The sequence below is a fragment of the Cyanistes caeruleus genome, chromosome 4 (assembly GCF_971803275.1).
Source record: "Cyanistes caeruleus chromosome 4, bCyaCae1.hap1.1, whole genome shotgun sequence".
Lineage (NCBI taxonomy): Eukaryota > Metazoa > Chordata > Aves > Passeriformes > Paridae > Cyanistes > Cyanistes caeruleus.
In genome coordinates, this window is record NC_141704.1 from 19,448,998 (window position 1) to 19,474,214 (window position 25,217).

At 37.6% G+C, this 25,217-nt stretch overlaps 1 protein-coding gene across 2 annotated transcripts in view; it reads right to left on the bottom strand.

Moving 5' to 3' along the window:
* The window catches only part of IL17REL (interleukin 17 receptor E like), a 42,936-nt gene extending 21,998 nt beyond the window's left edge, over positions 1-20,938 (bottom strand). Inside the window, exons 1-2 of one of the 2 annotated variants that reach the window (XM_023918599.2) lie at positions 20,101-20,938; positions 2,378-2,405 (exon numbers count right to left, since the gene is read on the bottom strand). In XM_023918599.2, the coding sequence (XP_023774367.2) occupies positions 2,378-2,405; positions 20,101-20,202 (130 nt within the window). In that variant the 5' untranslated portion in view covers positions 20,203-20,938. The remainder of the gene's footprint in view (positions 1-2,377; positions 2,406-20,100) is intronic. The other variant, XM_023918600.2, reaches the window with a different exon arrangement.
* Positions 20,939-25,217: the final 4,279 nt, after the last annotated feature.

Below are 25,217 nucleotides of genomic sequence, written 5' to 3' on the forward strand. Positions count from 1 at the left end.
AATAATTTGAAGCCTCAGGTAAGGAGATGAAATTGGAGAAGAGCATGAAAAAAAAAAAAAAAAAAAAGGCAGAGAAAACCTATTAATAACAGAACTGGGACAACACCCAATAGAAAATCCTAACTGTTTTTTTTTTTATATGATATGTCTTCCCTACAAGTATTGTAAGAATCTGAGCTACTTAAGGATACTGACAGGGCTAAATCTATGAGCATCTCTAAAGCCTAAATCTGAATTGCTTCACTGGCATATCATTCCATGAGTATAAATTACAGTAGTATTTCAAATCTATTTGCATATGATTTACCACAGCGTCTGCTGCATCTGTTCATTAGGATGATTCACCAAAATTCATCAACAAAGTAGACATGCTCTCCTACCATAACCGCATGGTGCATTAACTTCAGTTAATAAGTACCAAAATTCACTACTTGAAAGTACTCACAGAAATTATGAAATTGATTAAATTTTACACTGGCAGCCTCTCTTTCACAATAGATTGCAATGTACAGTAAATTAAAAGGGTTTCATGGTTGTGTGTTCAGAAAACATTTCAAACTTTCAAGGATACTGAACAACAGGGTGATATACTGTGCCAACCATATCTTCTGAAAATGTATTTTTTTTTAAATTCATACTTTGATATCAATATATGGATATATTACAGTGAATTTCAAATACTACAGTAGTTCTTATGTGCTACCTAACAGTCTAGAAGAGCAGGAGGAAGATGTCAGAGTCAAAGCCACACTGCCGAATACTACTGAGGTGCTGGTTGCAAATTTTAGGAAATATCCTTTTGTTGCAGCTTAAAGAAATAACTACTGCAAAGGTTCTCTACCATAGAGTTAAGGTCTCTTAAGGTAATTTTACCTCAAGTAACAAATAATTTTAAAAAATAATATAGAGAAGGAAGTATGCAAAGGAGTATACACCCAGTGTTGCACAAGTGAATTAGGATAAAGACAAAAAATGCTTTTTCACCACCCCTGTAAGGCTGAGTCATCCTACATGTTAATTGTCTTAAAGACAGCTGATAAGTTTTTTTCAGACAGCACTGAAAAACCTACAACCAGCTTCACGTATATCACCTTCAAATACATGGATCTTTAGTCTAACAAACCTTTCACTGCCCTTCCCGCTAAGAGTGAAACATCTAGCTTATCTGACGTGCATCATCTGCATGTCCCTGCATCGGGGATTGGACCAGAAGGCTCCCAGAGGTCCCTTCTGACCTCAGCCAGGCTGTGTCTGTGATCTGCACAACTCTGGCAGTCAACAGAGAGTGACAACCCCTCTTGCCTCTCTCCCAGCATATAAATCCCATTGTCCTAAAATGGATGGAATGAATCACCACCTCGTGGTACCTGTGAGTCTCCGCTGTCTAGATCTGCATTTGTTTTTAACTGCACAGAACAGATTTTAACTCATAACCAACAGAATTACGGGTGTTCTTCCTTTTGAGAACAGGTTGAAGGGCTTGATTTTCTCAGCCTGAACTGCTCAAGGATGTAAAGGCATGCTTCAGCTAGCAGAGCAAGGGTCAACACCCCTATTTCTTCTTCTACCTTCCACATAGTTTCTGCAACAACCAACTCAACTGTCTAACCCTAACATGATTCATTCACAGCCTCTGAACCAGCCACCGAAAGTTCACTCTGCTGACTGGCAGAAGCCTTGAGATTTTTTCTGGTGAGACTTTTAACTGCATCCATTCCATATACACATTATTTCTCTCCATCTCAACACAATCCCATAAATACCACACATTCCAAGTAAGGAGTTGTGTCAGCTGACATTCAGTTCGTGCCCCATGTCATAGCATCAGCATCTCACATGCTTGAGCTCAGCATCGCATCTTCTCCCTGTCTACGGACTCACTGCCACATGGATTCAGGAAAGGCTTTGTGGAGTCCAGCAGTACTCAGAGCTGAGCCTCCAGCTAGGACAGTCCTCTCAGGGGGGTTGTGACTGTCCTCTTGGGGGAGACTATTTGCGAGGCAGCTGCCTCGTACTTCCCAGCAAATGACTGCGTGCACTGGAGAAGTGACTGATGGAGGCTTCAGGGTTCAGGTAATTCAAGCCCCTGTGTTATTACTATAGGCAATATCAATAATGAGTAGAAGCAATAAAAACATGTAATGTGACTTAGCACACTCTCTTTCCTTCACTATGGTAAGGAAAATTATAAAGCAATTGTCATTATTAACCTATTATTTATCAAAACTTACCAATTTCCAATGTTTTTTATGAAAGAATTGGTGCTAAGTGCCTTGTTATGACAGTGATCTGATGTCACTAGCATAGTGGATTTAATATCTTTAACAAATTATCCTTAAAAACAAACATAGTAAAAATGTGAATAATGTATACTCACCAGAAGGCTTGCTTTTACAGTGAATCCCCTGCAAACAGAAACAAAATATTTTAAGACTGAGGTAATAATAAAAATAAATATTGCTCAATCATTGTACACAAGTAAACATACCTTAAACAGGTAAACTTATTCATTGTCCACAACAGAAATAATATTCAAGATTAAAAAAAAATATTTTCCAATACCATGAAAAAGCACATAAGTGCTGCATATGACAGCCTGATACATATGGGGACACAAGATCAGCATTATCCTCATTTTCATGTATTTCTACTGAGGTGTGTAATTGTTCTAACAAGCATAAAAGTTCCATCAAATACAGACATAATTTTATAGATACTGCATTCCTACTGACCAAGAGTTTATGCCTTACTTCATTAAACTCTACAATGGAATTGTTCACACCAGAGCAAAAAAACCCAATGATTTTATAATGGAAGATATCCATTATAGAACATTATTGAATATTATATGATTTTTAGAAGATCCCACTAGAAAAGAAGCATTATAGCAATTGAAAAAGCAGTCTAGAAATAAGACTTTTTATTTCTGACATCTGGCTTAGAAGACTGAAAATTAAATTACTCCATTACCACATTACTTACTGTGTTAAAGGGAAATTGTTTTTGTAAGAGGCAAAGTGAACCTGGCATTGAAATTTTAACAAGCTTCTAGCTATCTTTCAGACAGACTGCATCCATTTTCCCATTAGAATAAACATTTAACCACACACTAAAATTTTGTAGAGTACAGAAATAACAAATCTTACTTTGACTGCTATGCATGACATTCTAAAGAAGGACTATTCCTTAGCCAGCAAATACTGTTTGCTGCTGTTCTGGCATTCAGGTCTCTGGCATAGCCCTTATAGCAGTATTCTTTTGCATAGAGAATATATTCCCATTTTCTTTCCTTTAAAAGCAGTGTCCTGTTGACAGAGATACTTTTATCACACACACAGGAGTAGCAGGCACCGCCTTGTATCCTCTGCTCTCAAACAGGATGGCAGCTCTTAGTCCTTTTAAAACATTTTAGGATCTTGTCCAGAAGCCAAGAATCTTTGAGTTTTAGAGCCAGCAAAATTCTTCTGATGGACATCTAGAAGTTCTTGAATTGAAACTCAGAGGCTACAGCCTGGGAAAGCATTAGCACATCATAAAATAACTATTTCTTGGTTTTCCAGGAGGCTTTCATCCACAGGAAATCCTGTGCTGCTCAGAAACAAAGCTTTAGCGCAAAACCATATTGCTACAGGTGAGAAATGGCAGCATGTTCGTTCTCCTGTGGCAGCTGCCTGGGGTACCTAAGTGTGTCCTGTTCTTCATGACAGCTTTTCATTTGAGCTAAATAAGCTCCTTCTTACAGGAGGCCTTAAGAAAGCCAGTGACCACTGCCTAACCTGAATCAGTTCCTGTTCTTCTGTCCTTTTGGCACTTCTATTTTTTAACAATCACTTTTGGATAAGTTGTCATCTTTTGCTATTGGCAATTTGTTACTATGGCTCAAAAAAGTGCAAATGCAAAAAATGTGGTATTTTAAACCATGCTTTATAATAAAACAGACATGGTCATATACTGTCATTGACTGAAGATTAGAAAAATTATTTGTGACATTGTTAAAGATATTTTTTTGGCTGCTTCTACAGCATAATACATTGACACTCCAATTACGGCCTGTTGCAACCAGACAAGGGGTAATGGTTTTAAATTAAATGAAAGTAGATTTAGATAAGACATAAGAAAATGTTTTACAGTGAGGGTGGTGGAAACATTCGAGGCCAGGTTGGATGAGGCTGTGAGCACACTGATCCAGCTGGAGCTATCCCTACTCACTGCAGGGAACTAAATGACCTTTAAAGCTTCCTTACAGCCCAAACAATTTTATGATTCTCTAAAGTACACCAAACTTCTTTACATAACAGTTCTAAAACTGGGATATTCTATTTCAATGATTTATTATTTCCTCAAATCCCCATGAAAAACTGAAAACAGTAACTGATAAGCCCTAATTTCTGCTGTATCATATAAATACTTGTTATTTATTAACTATTTCTGTTCTCTTCCCCACAAAATAAGCTTCATTGGTAATTTGGTGATGCTCCCACTGCACATTCATTAATAAAAAGAAGACTATAATTTTCTGAATTATTCAGTCCAACACTAAGCCAACAGAAGTGGAACATGCCAGCTCATATAAAATTACCAGATTTTTAACTGCTGTTTCAAAGTCCTAATTTTGATTTTTTTCTTATTAAATCCTGCAGAAGTGTGCTGCAAGAAAACTTGAATTGAGTCACTTTTGAGCTTCTCTATGGCCCTAGGAAGTGGAATAGCCAAATATACAAAATCACTGCAAAATATCAAGTGAGTGAGTTAGAGAGCTCACTTTTTTTGTTGAGAAAACCTAACTGCTAGATCAACTAATTTCTCAGTCATTACTTACTGGAAGAAATTAATCTCTCATGAGGCTGATCATTCAGCAAATTACCTCCATATTTTTAACTTCCCATTTTGCAGCCAGACTGTTGAAAATATTTTGGTTAGGTGGCTTGACAGAGTTCCCAATTGCCAGTCAAAATTTCTTAGAACAGCATCTTTAACTTCTCTAACCATTCTTTCTGGTTACAACCTTAGTGTAAAAAACACATTTAAAAAAAATCAAGACCACACTGAATTAAACAAAAAAAAAATTTCATAAAAATCAGAGGATTCAGCCTTTTTCTTGAAGAAGGTCATCTCCCTATTATGACACCTGAAAAATAAAAACTGAGAACTAAATGTAAAATAATTAAATTACATATATTGCAGGGGGAAAACTGAAACACCCCCTTCTGTGGGCTGTGGCATGATAAAGAAATCCTCTAACACCTTTTAGTCTATCCTAATTAATTATTGGTTTTCACTATTGCATGAAGGAATCCTATCATATGAACTCTTACTTTTATTTTCTTGTATTTTCCACAGGAAAGAAAGAAACATCCTTTGTGACTTTTGTTCTGGTAGGGAGATGTTTCGTCATTCTTGGGCACTTGGTTGAGTTCTGGGTGAGGAGTTGCTGGGAACATTTACATAAATAATCAAATATTTGCACAAACACTTGCCAGTTACAGCAACATTTGGTCACAGCCAAATTTCTTATTTTTATAAGTGCTTATTTTTATTGTACAATACCAAGTGGGTGGGGGTGGTATTTTCTCTTACAATCATTTTGCAAAACAGTCCAAAGAGACCATTTGTCTGAAAAAATAATTCAAACGAATTAACCAAGTTCCTCTCCCACTTTCTATATCTTTTTTTTTTCAGGAATTTTCAGTGATAAGTGCAATAGAAAAACATGACACACTAAAACCAGAATGGAAATTTTCTTCCCTTTTCACAAATGCCGAGGGCATCTTTTATGCAAAAATAAGATCCTGAACATGATAGTACATTTTACTCTTATACAGGTAGAATCTTTGATTCATATCTTCTTTGGCAAAGAGCCTAAGCAAAATACACTTACACAATGCACAAACAGTTAGGGGTTTTCCTATTTCTCTGGGGTTTTCCCCATTTGTGGTATTACTCAACTGTAGCTAGAGGTTATCTGAACAGACACCACCAGCATGCAGCACTCTGAATAGAAGATGTGGTGCCAACCTTTTAGCTAGCACAGCAACTTCTCCTCAGTCGAAGACAATTGTAATATCCCATTGTTTTAATAACTGTAGAGAAGAGAGTGAGATCAGCAGAGGAAGACTTGGATTAGGGGGCACAGGGAGTGTTTTCATGAATTAAAATTGCCACGAAAAAGAAACAAAGATCAAATCTGCTTCCCATTTCCTCGCATGTCTTCAGGCACTAAATCAAGTGAAGAATTGTGGAAATTCTTCCCTGGATGTTCTGTCATGCTGGAAAGAGTCTGAGGAAAATTTGGGTTCACAGTCTACCTGTTATTTCTGTTGGACCTCGTTCATAGAAGAGTTGGTGGCAGCTCTTCCACAGCTCTGTAAGGAATAGTAAAAAGCCTGAAAATGCCTTAAAATGCATTCTTTAGTGGGGACCAGGTTGTCAGACATTTAACATTGATTCATTAAGTTATCTACATTAGTCAGTGAATGTAGAATGAAGATTTTCCCCCCTCTTTAGCAATGCTCACTGGTAAAGCTATTAGTTACATTTCTACTTTAGGTTCAGTTGTCAGAGAAGGCAGAGAGAAGGGAACATGACCATATTCTTACGTTTCTCTCTATTCCAACAATTTCTATTCTTTAACCATCATTAAAAGCAAGAATGGGATTCTACGTACTTTTACAACACAGGGAAAGGGTGGGTTTGCCATAATTGATGTTCAAACTGTAGCCAAAAGGCCAATAAAGATGATTAATCTGAACATGTTTTTTTTTAATTTCCAATTGAGAGGAGATGCTCTGCAAAAATCCATCTTATTCTGCACACAAATAGAGAGGAGGTCCCAGATCACTGGATATAGTCCCCTGACTATAACCACAGATACTATATAAGCTAATCACTTTCAAAAACTGGTGAAGCATCATTTTAAAATCAGCCTCTACTAAAAAACCTGGCATGCCAGTATGATCTCAATCACCTCCATAAGGAAAAGTTCTTTGAGCAGTGGACAGCCATAGACAAAGTTATATGCATCTCCACCATTTAAGAACTTTGGATGGAAACTGAGAGGATTCAGAGTTCTATCTGTATCAAAAGCTCCACAGACCATCAACAAATCACTGTAATTCCTTTCACACAGAGACATTCAGCCCCAGAAACTGTCTAGGGATTACTTCATGGAGACAAACAACTGAGTATGTTTTAGCATTTTCCAGAGCTATTTTCATAGGTAAAGGCCATAATGCCTTTGCAATTTACACATCACTGATGCTGGTGGGGACTGGAACCTCACAGAACTTTTCTCATTATATTCTTAGAAAGCTCACTGTTGTATTTATCTCACCAAATGTAAGGAAACAGAATTCTTTTCAGTAAAAGAAATCACAGTGATAACATAATGATACCTCTCCCCCTGAAAGAAGACAATTATATCATGGTCAAGTATTTATACAAAAAAGTTTGTTTTTGGAAGTGGGTGAAAAGGAAAAATAATACATCTCCAAAACACACTTGGCAAGTGAATAAAACTGTGGTTATATTTACCAAGAACAAGAGAAATTGCAATGATTAATATACTTAATATGAAAATTTAGAACTGTTAAAAATTCAGCTATTACTGCTGATACAGTGCCCTCAAAAGACCTTTTCCCTAAAGAAGCATCTGTATTTGTTTTGACATCATATGTAATTATTCTCATTGCCAAGGTAAAACTATTTTACTAATGACAGTTTTCAGTTTTTGGCAAATCATGAGGTTGTTCTTCAGCTTTTACTGACAATGTGGTGATCTGATACACATGAGCAGTGTGCAGTGGGATTAGCTAAGCAGTCATAGATGGAAACATTTGGACTGTTATCCATGCAGAAAAGAAACAGGCACCCAAACTTATGGCAAAGCATTATTTTAGACTACTTCAAACTACAAAAACACCTGGATGCTGCTGGATTGTTTTACAGAATGCTAAAAACAAAATATCGGAGTTATGTCTACACATTATCCAGCTCCAGGTCTTTTCCCTGTGTGTTCCAAGTGGACTAAAAAACATCCCATCGCATTATCACAGTGCTGAAGGAATAACTGCTACTGAGAAGTGGGATATCAAGCTGTGGCTCACTACAGTGCTAATGAGGTCATGCACTTTTTGGATGAGAGTTGGCTTGAGTCCAGCAGAGCAAGGTAACATCTGGCTGTGTTAATGCTCTGTTGATGTGCTCTGAGCTCATCAGTGAAACAGCCATGAGCAGACAGGGAAGACATGATTGTGCTTACCGAAGATTATCTGACACTCTCCAGTAAGACTTCACAGGGATCTCAAGCAGGGACTGTTACCAATTGTCATTGTACCACCTTCCATTTCACATGTAAATGCAAAGGTACAGACCCTGTCTCCCACAACCTGCTTCTTGGCCAGCACCTCCATCACTGCTTAGCAGTACTTCAGGGAGTGCACATGACTAAGACCCTCAGCCCCCTTAGATTTTCATCCTTTTGTTAACCTGCTACTAGTCAGGTATAACAGAGATTTCTGTTTTCCAGGCAGTATGCATTTCCTCCTGCACTGCACTAATACAGAGGAATCCTGTTCCTATATTATGACTGCACTGTTCCATATGTTATCAGTACTGCACGTGGCATATAATATCTTCTGGCCCTTGCAGTGGCTACATGGTTGAATCCCTTTCACAGAGCAGAACAACTGGAAGAATTAGAAGCACGGTAATTTCTCAGAACTCTTGGCAGTGACATACATTTATCCTATAAGTGAATAGCCAGAAAAACAATATTGCTTTGAGGTCTCTCAACTGGGAAGAATATTCCCCACTCCTAATTTTTTTTAATTAATTTTATTTAAAAGTGATGTTGAGATACAAAAAAAGGACTTACATATAAACCAGTTGCTTTTAAATTTATTGGACCAAAGGGAGCTATGACTGCCTGAAATAAAAGCTGCCTGTTCCATTGTATGCTTCAGCTCCAGGGCTAGAAGAAGAATTTGCTTGAAGCAACAGTATGCATTAACTTCTTTCTTTTAGCAGTGAAAAGAACCAAACAGAAAAAAAACAACCAAATTTTGTCAATCATTTTGATGTCATGTTTCCTACAATATTAATACAAGTTGTTAACAAAACAGAATAGCATACAATAGACACAGTAAAATTAAAATCTACTTTGACTGCCATACCCTCAGCTGGTATAAATCAGCACCATCTCATACACAGAGTGTCAAAAATTTCAGACTACTCAGCTACATGAAAGGAGAACTAATCTACCAAATCAGCACTTCTAGTATAACAATGAGACAGGGACACTGACACAGCATTAATTATTTCAGTTACTTACTAGAGTTCTCATACAGGGGATGATAAAATGGAATCAAAGAAATGTAGGGTGGAAGTGATCTCTGAAGGTCACCAAGTCCAGCCTCCTGCTAGAAGCAGTACTGTCACCAGCACCAGATCAAGACAGCAATTATTTTGGTCATTTCTTGAAAAACTGGAGGACAGATTCCACAAGCCCTCCAGACAGCCATGGATATCATGGTGATATCCTGTGGTTTGAGATTATGATGTTATAATGACCTTTGTAGTACAAAACAGGCTACAAGAAAAAAGATCCATCAGCAACACTGACAACGGAGACTAGCAGTCTCAGAGGTGACTGGAATCAGTGGGCAGTAAGATTGCCATAGAAAAGAAAGAACAGAGAAGAAAGAAAGAAAAAAGAAGAAAGAATTCAAGTGAAGATTATGAGAAGATAGTCTCCAGGACAGAACTGCTCCTCCTGCTGCTGAAGGCAGTTATTATTTCTTTTGGGAATATGTATTTTTATTTTTGTCTGAAGATACTTTTCTATTCCAGATACTGTCTTCTCAGTAATATATATCTCTTCTCTATATATCCTAACACTATTGCTCAGCAAAAAGAGGAGATATACTGCAGGCCTGGTTTTCCAGTGTTCTGGCATACTGTTTTGCTCTAGGCAACTGTTCTTTTAATATATGTCTAGAGTCAGTCCCAGGAGCAGCACACAGTGCTCAGCTGTACACTGTGAAATTTATAAATTAAAAATGTCACACAGCTCACATTTAGAAATTGTGGAAGACTATGGCTATGTGAGACACATTCCACTGATTTGAATGAACTTTGATGCAAGTGGGGATAAATTTTTTTGTCTATTGTGGTGGGTTGTCCCTGGCTGGATGCCAGGTGCTCACCATAGACACTCTGTCACTCCCCTCCTCCACTGGACCAGGAACAAAAAAATGTAACAAAAGTCTCCTGGTTGGAGATAAAGACCGGGAGAGATCACCCAGCAGTTACCATCACAGGCAAAATAGACTCAGCTTGGGGAAATTAGTTTAATTTATTCACAATTAAAATCAGAGTTAGTTAACAAGAAAATAAAAAACAAACTTTAAATCACCTTCCTTCCACCCCTCCCTTCATTACAGACTCAGCTTCACTCCTGATTTGTCCACCTCCTCCCCCTCAGCAGTGCAGGGGATCAAGGAAAGGAGGCTGCTGTCAGTTCATCACACATCACATCATCATTGTCTCTGCCACACTTTCCTTCTCAGGCAGAGGACTCCTTATACTCGTCCTCCTTCTCCTGCTCCAGTAAGCCGTCCCTCCCACAGGAGGAGACAGAACTCCATGAACTTCTCCAAGACGAGTCCTTCCCATGGGCTGAGGTTCTTCATGAACTTTTCCAGAGTGGATCCTTTCCACAAGGTGCATTTCTTCAGGAACAAACTGCTCCAGTGCAGGTCCCCCACAGGGTTACAAGTCCTGCTAGCAAACCTGCTCCAATGTGGCTCCTCTCTCTCCACGGGCCACAGGTCCTGCCAGGAGCCTGCTCCACCATAGGCTTCCCACAGGACCCCAACCTCCTTAAGGCGTCCACCTGCTCCATCAGAGAACGACAGAAAGCTGATATTCTGAGGTGCTACCATCGTCACTGATGGTCTCGACCTTGGCCAGCAGTGGGTCTGTCTTGGAGCTGGCTGGCAGCTTCTTACAGAAGCCACCTCTGCCCAGCTACCAAAACTTCACAAACCCAACACACCTATTCAAACATCAGCTTTGCCCGTGAGAAAAGGGTCACATCATTCCCAAGTAAGGCAATTTCTCCGTGAGGATTTTGCATTAGTGGCTAGTGAAATAAAGCCAAAGTTTTCAGCCATTTTCAAAAGGATTAAGTCAGCCAAGAGGGCTTGGGAACTTGAAATATAATTTAAGCAAACCAGTAATCTCAGCTCAGCACCATGATCCATAATACCCAATGAATTGCCGCACAGCACTAGAGGTACCTAAGCTTATTAGACATCTCCTGCCTGGTGCCACAGTATCAGTTAAAGAACTGCTTCTATTAAAGACAATGCTAAACATGCCTGATTGGCTCTAATAGTGCTTGTTTGAGTTACAGAAACATTCTAGCCACAACAAAATGAGGGAAATATTAGTACGTGAAAAGTTTTTCAGCTGTATTCTTGAAAATTTTTGAGAGGACTATTTCCTGGCTATTCATATTTGTATTATTGTGGTGTCTGAAAGTCTGAATCCTACATCAGAATCCCTACACCAGAATCCCTACATACAAGCCTTTGCTCTCCTATCAAGAGCAACAAAAGCCAAAAACACCTTTCCCTGACAGAAATAGCTGTATAGTACATGAGAGATTTTAAAAATTCTAAATTTGCCATGTAGAGAAACCCTACTGAAAATATCCAGTGTATATTGTAGCACGAACATTCGCAGTTTGAGATAATTGATAGAAAAGCTAGTTGTATATAAATCTGGAAAATTTAAAGAGAAATTAATCATATCCAATACAAATTAATAATTCAAAATGTCATTATATGTGTCTATTTCTCAAAATTTTTACTTTTGTGGGGGTATGGGGAAGGGGAAACAAAATGTGCAATAATCAGTTTACCTTAATAAATCCTCCATGTACTATAGCTGCTAAACTTCACACAGGACAATTAAAGGAGGCAGAGGTCCAATAGAAGGGCTTCCAAAAAAGCAGGAAACTATTAATTTTACAACAGCTAAATAAACCCATTAGTGTTCACTACTTTCATATGTTGTTTCACACTATGCCTCATTTTTAATGATAGCACTTACTGAAAACCACCTATGCCATACATTTGCTTAAAAATTGTATGTAAGTTTTGACCTCCACATGGAAGAGAACTGTGTTATTACTGAACAGTAATACAAATCTGACCATGCTCTAAAGATTATTCTATTGTATCATATATAAATATAATATGTTGAAAATGAGGGTGGGAACTCCAAAGAGATATTACTTAATGTCGTGGTTTTAAACCAGTAACTCAAAAAAACTACTTATTTCTTGTTGTGAGATATGGATTAAAACAAGAGCAAAACAGGCTTAAGACTTAAAAGGAATAAAGACAGTTTATTAACAAACTACAAGAATGAGAATACCAGAATAAACTTTCAGAAAACCCCCTTATCTTCTACATCTTAACTATTTCTCTGTACACACGACAACATAGAGACAAATAACTTTAGGACTTTGGTGGTTAAAAACAGTCTTAATTCTTGCTACAGTCTTTCATCAGTCTTTGTAGAGAAACAGAAGTCTCTTTCTGTTAGCTTACGGAGTTTCTCACTAGAAAAACTATTTTTCATCATAGTTTTCTATTTCTCTAATGCCAGCTGCCCGGAAATCTGTCATTAGATCTTCTCCTCCCATTTCACATCTCCAAGGTGTGTATGGGTCACAGAGTTTAGGAATCTTATTTTTAAGGATAAGTTATTCAAAGGCAGAAGTCTTCTTCATTTGTCTCTGTGAGCCTTCCTGGAAAACAGTTTTCTCTTTGCCCCCAAAGCTTCAAAATCTTCACTCAACTCAATTCCAGCAACTCACAGTATCACAAGCACTCTCTCTCTCTCTCTTCTGCTCAAAAGTTACACTTTGAATATCTCATTCCTCCTAATACTCTTATCATGAATTAAAGGAGTCTTTTTATACTATTATTGTCCATCTCCATAGCTTTAACAGAAAGATATTTCAGCTGTAAAGCATCTCCTTATTCTCTCTTTCTTATTTAAACTTAACTCTTTTCTTCACTGTTTTTGGTGGTTCTATGATGTCTCCTCTATGTTGATTGTCTCTCTCTCTGTCTTTCTGAGAAAAGGAGTAATCTGTATGTTTATCCAGGTAGTAAAAGAATTAAAAGCTTTAGGAAAACTGCAAGAGTTCATGGTGTTAAGTTTCAGTCTAGCAGCAAAAACTGAAAACCAAGCTCGGCTGGCCAGCGCTGCTTCTCTTCTCCCTCCCCCCCCCCTCCACCCCGCGGCCTTGTAGGCCTGGAGAGGGGGGGAGGAGGCCGAGACAGAGCCTGCTACCTTGTCCGAAGCCGGAAACCAAAGAGAGCAAGAGAATTCTGTCTGTACTTCTTAAGGGGGTGTTTACAAGTTGAATTCACTTTTTAATGGTCAGATCTGCTGTCAATTCTTGAAAATGACCGATAATTGGTCAGGAGGGAAAAACTCCCATCAGCCACCAGCAGCTTCAACTTCCTCTCCCTCCAAGCTGTCGTAAAGGTAAAGCTACCCCATGACACTTAACAAAACTAAGCATGAAGCATCACATTATAATGATAACTGAAATTATGAAAAATTATAACAAAGATATCAAAATTCAAAATGCAATGGAGAAAAATCATTGCAGTCATAGAAAAAGAAAAGCAGGTCAAGGAGATGAGAAAGTGGGAAAAAGATGGCGAAAGTTTGCATATGTAGGGATGAAAGGGAAAAACAAAACTGGATACAGTGAATAATAACTGCAATAAATTCAATTTCCTCAGTTTTTCCAAGAAAAGACAATGACTGCACATCTAGTACTATACAGTGTTGTTTATGTGATTCATACTCTCTGAAAATATGCAGACAAGTAGAGGCAATAGCAAGACAAACAGTTTTCCAGAAATTATTGAAATTCACCTCACTTATTCAAAGCAACTATGTTGAAACATTTCCTTTCAAGAGAAAGACCCACAAGTAATTTGCAAATTAAAACTAAAACTCTCTTAATTTTTGCATAGACACTTCCTGAATGAGACTGCATGTCCCATACAGTTTTCATGGCGAGTCCTAGATTTTGCACGCTGGAAGGACAGGACATGCCATAGAGCAAAACAGGTCTTTGGCTCTGCTGACTGTTCCAAAGGATTAAGTCAAATACTATTTGAAGGACCATCTGTAGATCCCAAAAAAAAGAAGAGGATGAATGAATGAAAGCAGAGATACTTGTCTTAGGAAAAAACTCAAGATGTCATCTACTCTATTTTTCTGCCTCAGGAAGAATTATATTTTTCTGAGATATATGTGAGCTACATTAGACATATCTCAGCTATATTTTCTTAGTGTGTGTGGAGATCTCTATAAGCTCCACAGGCAATCTATCCTAGTGCTCAGCATCATTAGTTACTGTAATTTTCCAGTTTATTCATGACATCAGAAAATTCTGGCCCAGTGAATTCCTGTGGTTGTGAATGCAGGAGTAGTGCTGTGATGTGTCTTTATCACAACTGAGTATACATGATTTTACTGGTTCCATGATCATTCCCAGTCAAGTAGTTCAGGGTTCTGGAATTTCCTCAGCAACACACTGCAGTTTGGGAAGTACTTTCAGGTTTGTATTCTTATTTATTTAAGACAGCAAGTAATTTCCTAGTTTTCAAAAAATAGCCAGTAAATGTTAACAAAATCAGAAAGAAAACTATAAGGAAATATATTTTTCTGACAGTATGAAAACTACTACAAAAACATCTGTATCAGGTTGGTATATAAAACCTAGGGATCTCTTGTGGGGATAATGGTAACAAAACTCATATAACTTCAAATATGGGATCCTGGTTTGAACAACCACCAAGCCACAACACAGCACACAGAAACTTATGGCCCTCAGAAACCAAATTATTTTTAGACAGAGATAGGAGGAAACTCCTTTGTTAGGTCCAAATTTATCCATCCATCCATCCATCCATCCATCCATCCATCCATCCATCCACGAAGCCTAGCATTTCAATGCTGAGCCAAAAAGCAAGGAGAGTATCCAAACCTATCCTTAGAAAGAAGTTTTTTAAACCTCTTTTGGTCCTTCTCATTTTTTGTCATCCCTGGTTCTCTCCTATGCACAGGCATTCTGTCAGGAGAGGAAGAATGGAATAGTAAAAATAGACATGACAATGTAGCACTGCCAGCTCCCTAAAAGTACAAACTAAACTATTCCTAGACCTTGTTGCAAGAATTACAAGCTAGGTCACACCATGTGGCCTCATTAAAGTTATTACCACTCCTAGAAAACCCGTCCTGGCCACATTTGATCAAATTACAAGTAGTTTTCCAGCTACAAAGCAGTCAGATGGCTGTGGAAAGTACCTACTTCCAACTGTCAGTACCCACTACTTAATTTTGGGTCCAAATGGAGCTGAAGGGTAGATCAGATCCTAAGACTAGGGCTGAGAGAGATTTGTAAGCTAAAATTTACTGCCAATAATAAAGGCCAGCTGCTCCCATCTGCTAGGCTTTCTTATATATCCCTTTTTGGGTTTTTTAAATATGTATCTCCTGCTATGGGTACTGGCTGCACATGACTGATGCTGATGTCTCACAGTGAAACTTCTAGCACTGCCTTGTGTTTCACTTCCAAGACACTTTGTCAGGTCCAGTTCCAACACCTTTTAAGTCTGTTCCCCCAACTTTCATGACTGCTTGTATTCTGTGATTGCTATTCAGCAGCTACTCTCTTTCCAGACCTTGAAACCTTTCTCTGGAGCTCCTGAGGAAGAGAGAAGGGAAAAAGCCCAAAAGCCACCATTGCAGTTTTTGCAAGTTCTGAATTGCAGAGCTTTCTCCATCTGTACTTCTCTTATAGGAACTGGTGGTACATGCTGTAACACTGAGGAACACTGCAGTAAGTTCCTTTTTTGTACCTGTCACTGGCTGTTTCCTTCTCAGGGGGAGAGGAAATGTGACAGCACCCAACCAGTGGCATAGGACACAACAGGAAGCTGTCTTTGACCCAAAGAGCAAATGTGAAACACAGTCCAATAGATAAGCCACCCAAATGTGCTAATTTCAGCTCTTCTAAGTACCAGTAGAGAAGCCAAGCAAGAGAAGCTTGGGTATCTAAGCAAATGGGTTAATATCACTCTAATACAACAAATCAATATTATTGAGCCTCTTAAGTATGACTGTTTTAAATAATGAGTACTAAACTCATAATATTCAAAGCAGTTAATGGAAACTGCTATAATTATAAGACACACCACACAGGAAGATCAGAACTCTTTTGTCCTTGTGAAAACCAGAATAATGAAATTACTTGAAGAGGGCCACAAAAGTGATTTGATGACAGGCAGAGAGGTAGACCCCAGGCTTTCTCTCTAGGGCATGCTCTCATGGATTGTACTGCACCTGAGCAAATATTACCAAAGGATATGTTTCACATATTTATGCATCTCCTTCAGTCATCAGATATATCCATGCCTACCCAAAAAAGTCTGTGTTGAATTGCATTCCTAAAATGGGATTTCATGCTGTATTTCTCTCACTCACCCTGAGGAAGCCAGGTCTCTGATCAGTCTCTTTAGACATTCCCCATGCCTAAATTATGTTTTCAATCAGATTTTAGAGGACGACTGAATTATGTCACTTACATTACCATGTCCATTTTCTAAAGGCTTGGGACCACTTTAAAAATACTAACTGCTTAATAATGAACAAAGAATACCAATTTATGTCAGCTGACTTTGTGGACTAAAGGCCATATTGTAGCACTGGTTTCGCAGTGTGTTGTATTCAGAAAAAATGGACTGATCCATGGTATAAATATCCAGTAAAGAAAGACCACGTATTTTGACTATGAATAGCAGAAACAAGCAGCAGCTATATTAAGGATTTGCTGCCAATAACCTTTATAATTAGAGGGAAATCCCAGATTCAGTTCAGTGTTTTCTTCTTTATCCATAGACTTTGGAAATATTACTGCATTAAATGGCAGACAATACAAATAATACTTTATAGTGTTCTAGGGAGTGTTTTTTAAATATAGTGCTCTTGATCTTTACCAGCTGTTGAATCAAATTTGGCATAAGCCTATTTCTTTGTGTACAGCCTGAAAACAATGTGGATTGTAAAATGAGAAGGGCACAAACCCAGTTTCAATTGCAGGCTGGGATTTCCCTATGCTTTTACAGGGAAACTTGGTTGATAACCATGTTTCCCATTGGGTGGGGCACGGAGACCATACCTATAGCATTTAATCTTTGAATTCTAGAATATCACATGACCTCTACAGCCAAGCTATTCAAACAAAGGAGAAATAAATCATAGCACATAATAAAAGCTTAGTTCATTTCCCATCATTCAACCCACAACTGTATATTTTTCATGCTGCTTAAAATTTCACCTAATACTGGCATAAACATCCAATGTTCTTTTTTTTCCTTTCCAGTATTGAACAAATGCACAGTTTGTGTTACAGTAATGAAACCCAAATATTGCCTTACACCAGGCAATGCTGAATACCCATGGTAAACTAAGGATGATTCATAAAGCTGTGAAAACAGTTCAGTGCAGATGTTTTGCAAGTCGTATGCCTCAAGATAGTTATGTCACTATTTCCCTCCTAAGTACAACCAGTGCTTTACTCTGATAAGGAGTAACCATGGAGGTCAAAACTGCTCACAAATATCTCGTGGACACAGCCACACTAAAATCTAGTCTACTGGTCAAATTCAACAGTTTCAGTTATCAAACCTGCTAAAAAACTTCTGACAATACCCATAGTTTGAAAATTGCAGAAAAATGCAAATGAATTGTTTTTTTATATCCCTATTGCCTTATGAAGAACCACATAGCCTCAAGTTTGAATGCAAAAGAGAAATTTACAATGCAAACTTCTGGGAAAACTTCCTAAGAAAAAAATCCAATTTCCTATAATATTCACTTAACATTCTATATATATTCTATTCTATAATATTCACTGTAACAACAGCAGCTGAAGAAATCTCTGACAGTTTTAAAACTACAATACCTCATTATCACATTAAGGAAATGGATCTAAACAAGTCATTGACTCTCTACTTTGTGATCTGATGCACTGTAGCAGAAGGAAGCACACACATATTTCACACACACAAAGGCAAACTGTAACCCTGAGCAGTGCCCCTATGAAGAACACTGAGTTACACATCATGGGGAAGATTGACTGCTCCCTTTTAGAATAACTCATGAGCTGGACTGAGCCCATAAATCATGGTCAGTTATGCAGAGAAATTGAAGTTACTTTCAAAGGAAAAGGAAGAAGTTTATTCTAACACGCTATTCATGGGATTCTAAAGTTCATGTAGCTAAAGTGCTTTGCACTAGATTGAAAATGCTATGCTGGCAGTAGTTTATGCTGTTGAGATCATTATTGTTCCCTCTGAGAAAACATTTTTGTCTTAAAAAGTCATTAATGTATTCAAGATTCTACTGAATACAACTAGCAGAAACATCACATACAGAACATGAACTGAATCCTGTCCCTAATATCACAAATGATTGATGGATTAATTCTGCTATACTGGAAACAATGTATTTCCCGTGTAAATAAGAAAAATAAAACATGCCTTTCTCAGTTAATCAATCTTCGGTACTGGAAAAGGTAAGACACACTCTTAAAGGTAAAGGGATTCAGTCTGACAAACCTCAGGGGTGTGTCTAAAGGCAATTATGAATCAGACTTCGTAACATACATATCGAAGACTTGACAGAGAAAGATACCCCTTACGGTCCCCAGAGGTAAATCCTATCCCCGAGGCTGAAACCCACCAAAAAAGGTTGCTAATGATTTTTACATGCTGAGTCTGATAGTACTACACTCTTTGGAGGGATAAATTAGAATGGCAAATCATTTCTACTTTAAACTCTCATTTCAGCAGACCAAGGAGCATAAATTATTTAAAATACATGTGAATTTGCATTCATGAACATAAGTACATAAAAATTCTTGAAAAGTACTTGGGTACATCTAGAGATTAATCTCTTATGGCTATATTTTATTATTCCAAAAACATCTAAGTAGATAGAGACTACAGAACTTGAATACAGGAACATTAATTACATTACATAAATATTTAAATATAGAGAGGGCTTTTTTTGTTCAATCTAGTATAAGTATCTTTATTCCTACCCTTTTTCTAGGATACACATATTAGATATAGAATAAATTGCTTTAACATGAACTAACTTAATATCTGGGTAGTGCCACCACATTTAAACAATCTTTAGAATGTCTCACTGTTTGTCCTAAATACTGACATCTTCAAGCAGAAGTTTATACAGAGAAATTCTTTCATACTATCAATTCCACTTCTCTGTAGCCAGTATACAGTTATCATTCTCCACTAAGACTGAAAGTCAGATTGCCTATTATTTAATATCCTTTTTTTTAATTTATCTTTCTGTGTACTCTTTCTATGCTTGCAATTTCAGAATGCCAAGAGCAGAATATCTCCACACTGCCCCTTGGCGGGGATATTTGGAATCATACAAAATCCAAAGCTATTAAAGGGATAGTATGGTTCACACTCCTTTCATGCACATACAGAAGTCATTAAATTTAATACTGAAGTTACATTCAACCCACAAAATGAAAAACATATTCTACTCTTTCTCACGCTTAATCCGTTTATTCACAGCAAAGTCAGTGCTAATATATTCCTGACATAATTAGCAATTTTTGAAACCTCTCATTCCTCCCTCTCACATCTCTTTGGCACCACTGTTGTTGTAAAAACTCACTCTGGAAAATTAATTCATATGAACCAAATTTTTTTTTTCAAATACAAAAGACAGATTTTAAACTAACAGCATCAGTTGCAAATGGTGTAAAGATGCACTTTCCTACACCCTTTCAGAGTAATTTTTGCCACTTTAGATACTTAATTCAGAAGGACAGGAATATAAAGTTAATGTTCAGGACAGCTGAAGTATTTTTCCCCTTTTTTCTCTCTTGCTTTTCCTACAATTTTTTTGACAGCATATAACTACTATATTAATAGACAGCAAATTGGAACAAGAGATTACCTGAGAACATGAAAGTCCACATTCTTCAATCCTGGGAATAATCTGACAATCAGCATTCCAAAAGAGAATTATTAGAAGAATCTGAACATAAATACTTGTCATCCTAAATTGAAAAAAAAATAAAATAGAAAAAGCAAAACCTCAGAAGAAACCTTCTATTCTGACAATTCTCCCCCTCGTGCCAAAACTTTATTATGAATTTTAGTCCCTCCCACAGCACCTCTGAGCTCCTCCCTGTAAAACTTTCCAAAGACAGAAAATTACTAGTTCTGGGAAATATAAAGCATGCTCGAGTCATTTCATATGTTCCAAAATGAAAAATAGGAAACAGTGATTTCTGACAATCACAAGTAAAAGCCTCTTCCTTCTGGATTTAATCATAACAGCATTAGATCAGTTTGAACAGATTTCTTTTTTGTAAATTCCATATATAAATGGAAATTTTACTTCTAGAGTAATGTACCAGACAGGTTCACGGGTATTCAAACTTATTTTTCTGGTTTTCTAGTGCTTTTAATAAAAAGAAAACCAGCTTTGCCAAGGTGGGTGGTCTTGGAAGACTAGGTTCTTTTTTTTCATCAGCAGGAATTCCAGATTCTGTTAACCTAGAAATCTGTGCCTTGAACTTATTTCCCTTATTATCTAATTATATCAATAGAAGTATCTTGTTCTATAGCCTATCTCTAGCTTTGAGAAATATGCATGTTTTTTTAAAGCTCAACATCACCAACTCTGAAAGCAGGGTAGGAGTGAGTCACAATACCTCAATACCAATTAGCAAAACTGAATGCCTAGGAATGCCTCTCTGGATGCTACATTTCACATAGTCCCGTTACCCTTTGTAAGGAACAAGTATTTCAAAAACACACTCTCTGGTTCATATGGAGACTACATATAACATGCTTAAGGGGAATAAGGAGTTTTCCTCCACAGAGAGGGCTTTCTCACCACTGAGAGATATCTTTCAGAATTGCAGAAATTGCAGAATTGTAGGACAGTACCAGGACCCAAGTACTCAGTGCTCTTACAAAACCCTTTACATCAGTTACAGTTGGGAATACACAACTAACAGCATCCACTAGGATCTGGCTTTACATGTAAAATAGGTCTACTCTGCCAATGTATCTACTGTACTTGTATTCCAGATACTTCATTTGCCAATTTTCCAAGAAGACTATTTTTTAGATAAGCAGCATCACCATACTGAACAAAATGTAATTTAAATGTTTTGATTAAAAAACAACAATTAAGTTTTGTCTTCTTACAGAAGCTTGCACATTAAGGAGTTAATGTGTTGCTACACCTCAAACACTGATGGGCCACTGATAGAACAGTGAAATCCCTGAAAAGGGGGGCCCTATGGAGGTAGGGCAGCACCTTTCTGGGCCCACTTCCCTGTTCTGGTCCATGGTGACCACACAAAGCACAGAATTGATGGCAAGGAGGAGTCAGGAGATATCAAGGAAGAGTCAATACAGCAGAGGTTGATTGAAACCACCAAAATATGCTCAAAGCCCCCTGGCCCATTACCAAATAGGTCCAGGAAAACTTTAACCACAGGCATCAATGAATCCTGAGTACTCACAGGAGTGGGATGTGACACATCTGTGCACGAAAATACTCGAGGTCAAAAATCTGCTGAGTCCATTTTCCTATGCCTAAGAGGATCAGTAAAAAATACTCAGAAGAAATAAGAAAGAAGTTAAATATTCTGCTTCCGTGGATTATTTTAATATGTATGCTGACAAATTTCAATGACCTGGATCTTAGAGATTTACTGAACCAAAAGCCACATACACAACACTGGTTTTAAGAGCTGCTTCTGGAACTTTCTTCAATGTATTTGTAAAACAACCCTTTGCATCAATTCATCCTTTTGATTTTCAAAAATTCTTGGAGCAATGAGTTGTACAATTAAACTATGTTTATTTGCTTTGTTTGGACTTTGAAACTGCTTCCAAATAGTTCAGATGGGTTCCCACTTGTTGCTTTAAAATATACAGAATATCCATTTTCATCTCACCTTTACCAAAATAGTCACAGCAGTATTTTTTTTCTAGCATACCTCCCCTGTATTTTTTATGATAAGTAATGTACCTCTTTATACTCAAAAGGGGTATATTTTTACTATACCCTTTTGTAAGATGGGGGTCCTACAGACACTATTCAGGAGTGGCCAGTTCAAGGATGTTTTACTCTCTAGCAAATGCCATTTTGACTCTCCTTAGTGTGTTATTTACCTCTAGTTTCCACATAAATTAATGGTGTGATTCACCTGACGAAATTTTATTCTCTCTGATATTCCTTAGGGTGCCTCTGTCACATTCTGAATAAAGTCGATCATAGCACAGTTCTAACAATGTGCTCTTTCTATGCAGAACAGTGTTGCAGTCAAGACAGTTTCTGTGTGGATTGAAGCTGTTACTAAGTTCAACAGGGAACAGCCTTATTGTTATTTGCTTTATTTGAACCTTTTTTAAAAATCATGTCTAAAGTAGCTACTTTACTCTTCCTGCATAATTTGTATTCTGGAATTACTGTGTTCATCCACTGTTTATATTACATCATATTTCAGAACCCCCATTAAGATTCTCACTAAAAGCTGGGCAGTATAATTGACCCACGTCACATATTTTGAAAACTATCAGTTATGTAGAAGCATTGATGGATTTAAAGTTTACAGGGCCAATATCTCTTAGGCTCCCTGCTCAAATGGGACTCTAATTCTTGATCATAGTTTTGAAAATAATTTCTTTCTAACAGATGTCTTTTAGTCCTTGTTACTTACTACGCCTTACCTATATTTTAATCCACATTTTCATTTAGTTTGATGCTTTCACTACTTTATCCCTGAAGAATAGACAATAGCAAAAAATACTATTCTGCTTCTACCAATGTTTCCTCCATCTTCAGTAAAAAGACTCTTAGAAAACCCTTAATAGGAAGAGCCTCCCTTTACACTTTGGTAATACAGATATTTTGCACCCTAAATCTTTATTAGAGCACTGGTTAAGAACACAGAAAAGCCAGAATCTAAACATTTCATAGTCCGAGAAGGTTTGTATCCAAATCTTGCACATTTCAGCATGGTGGCTTGGTTGCTCAGGGGGTTTTTAATAAAATGCAGAGGTAGATCTTAGAGTACAGAGTGAAATCCAGTATTTTGCATTCCCCATTTTCTCTTTGGTCAAGTTTGATCTCTGGAACATCAGCTCAGGTACCTTTTTCTAAATTAGTCTCTGTCTTCATGAATTTTTGCATGCTTGGATACCTACTTGGCCCACTTCAAAAGAGAACATAATTCCACCTCTGGTCAAGTGTTTACAGAAAAGATTTGAAAATGAAAGTTAGGACAGATGCATCACCAGACATACCTAAGCAGCCAGAAATGGATTTTGTGACCCAATGTCTTGGAGTTTAAGCATAGAACTCCAAAGAGATTTCTGCTTTGGCTACATTATTTTTTGACTTTGTTAAATTAACGTCAATTTCTATGCTGGAAGGCATGTCCCGTCCCTGTCACATCCATATTGGAGAAGTCCCAGCCTCCTTTGGAGCACAATAGCTTCATTCACACTATGCTTTGCAAGAGGATCCTGTGACATATCACTACATACTTCCCAATTTCACCAACACAGGCACACATACCATATTACAACAGTCCCCTGGCTATTATTTTAGCTCTGTGTGAAGTTGTATTGCCTGCTCCAGACAACAGACATCTTGCCTCAGGAACACTCAATCAACCATAGGACAGCTGTTTATAACTTCAGCTTCTTGTCATTCTGGACATGTTCTGGAGTGGAACAGTGTGAGGTGCTACTATCTTTACAACAAAATAACTCCCAAGGGATTCAGAGCTGCTTGGGAACTGCACTTTTCTGAGAGTGTGCCTCTATCTCCTATCCAGAGTGAGCCTGTGCAGCCAGGACAGGTATACAGCAGAGGTACTAGTAGGGCACCTATACCCCAGAGAGACACAAGACAGGCTGGTGAAACAGAAGCTGCCCAGTGCTTCTATATTCAACAAGTTACTGATTCACTGTCCAAAGACAACCACTACTCATTTCATCTATGGGATTCAAGGGAACCCTCACTCTCCTCTCCCACCCCATCCCTTTTCGTCAAGAGTCACAAGTAGTCAGCAATGAAGGCAATCATTGCAGTAGGCAGCACCTTAGGTGCACTGTTACAACCTAGGTACATCCCACAGGTGCTGAAGACTTTCCTAAGATTAGAATCATACAATCAAAGTGGTTTGGGCTAGAAGGGATTTTAAAGATAATCTAGTTCCTACTTAGGTTGCTAAAAGTCCCATGCATTATTAAAGAATAAAATGAAGAAAATGTATTTTTAAATGAATAAAGAAAATAATTTTAGACCTGTATGAAATTAATACAATTATTTAAGAAGAAAACTAAAACTTGAGTGTTCAAAAAAATTTAAATAGAAAAAAGTAAAACAGTAATAAAAATAAAGCGTATTTTCAATTCTTAAAAAATTTTACATATAATTTATACTTTAATGAACTTAAAGCTCAGAGAAACTGGAATTATTAACACATGTGGAAGGGTCACAACTAAAAATAAATCATTCATGCACCATGTGCACATAATTATTTTTTCTTCAGGAGATGCTTCATTCTCGTTTTTTTCTTTATTTTACCCTGGATTATTTTTTTTAACTCCTGGTAAGCAGTAGCCCATGGCATTAATTCTAGTGATACCCAGCAAGGCAGGAAATGGCACATTTCCAAACAGAAACCCTTCCAACATGGCACACACATTTACCTCACCAAGCTGACCTCAGAGAGGGATATGATTTTTGTCCTTTTAACAGTTTTTCTAGCTGGGCTGTGGAAACAGATCATCTACTAGCAGACTCTAATCAAAGCTTCAAGCTATCAAGATTTACTCTGTGCCAAACCTCAATACAAAAAATCATTTGGTAAAGAAAGGCATATGCGGGGGGTGTTGCTCTGAGTTACAAAAATATTGATGAGATTTACAGTGAAACTTTCTCTGCCTGAGAAATGCTTTTCATATCAGTAGCTAGCCCTACATTAATTATGATTTTAAAAGCGTGCCTCTTACCTCCATGATTTTTCATCTTGCGGG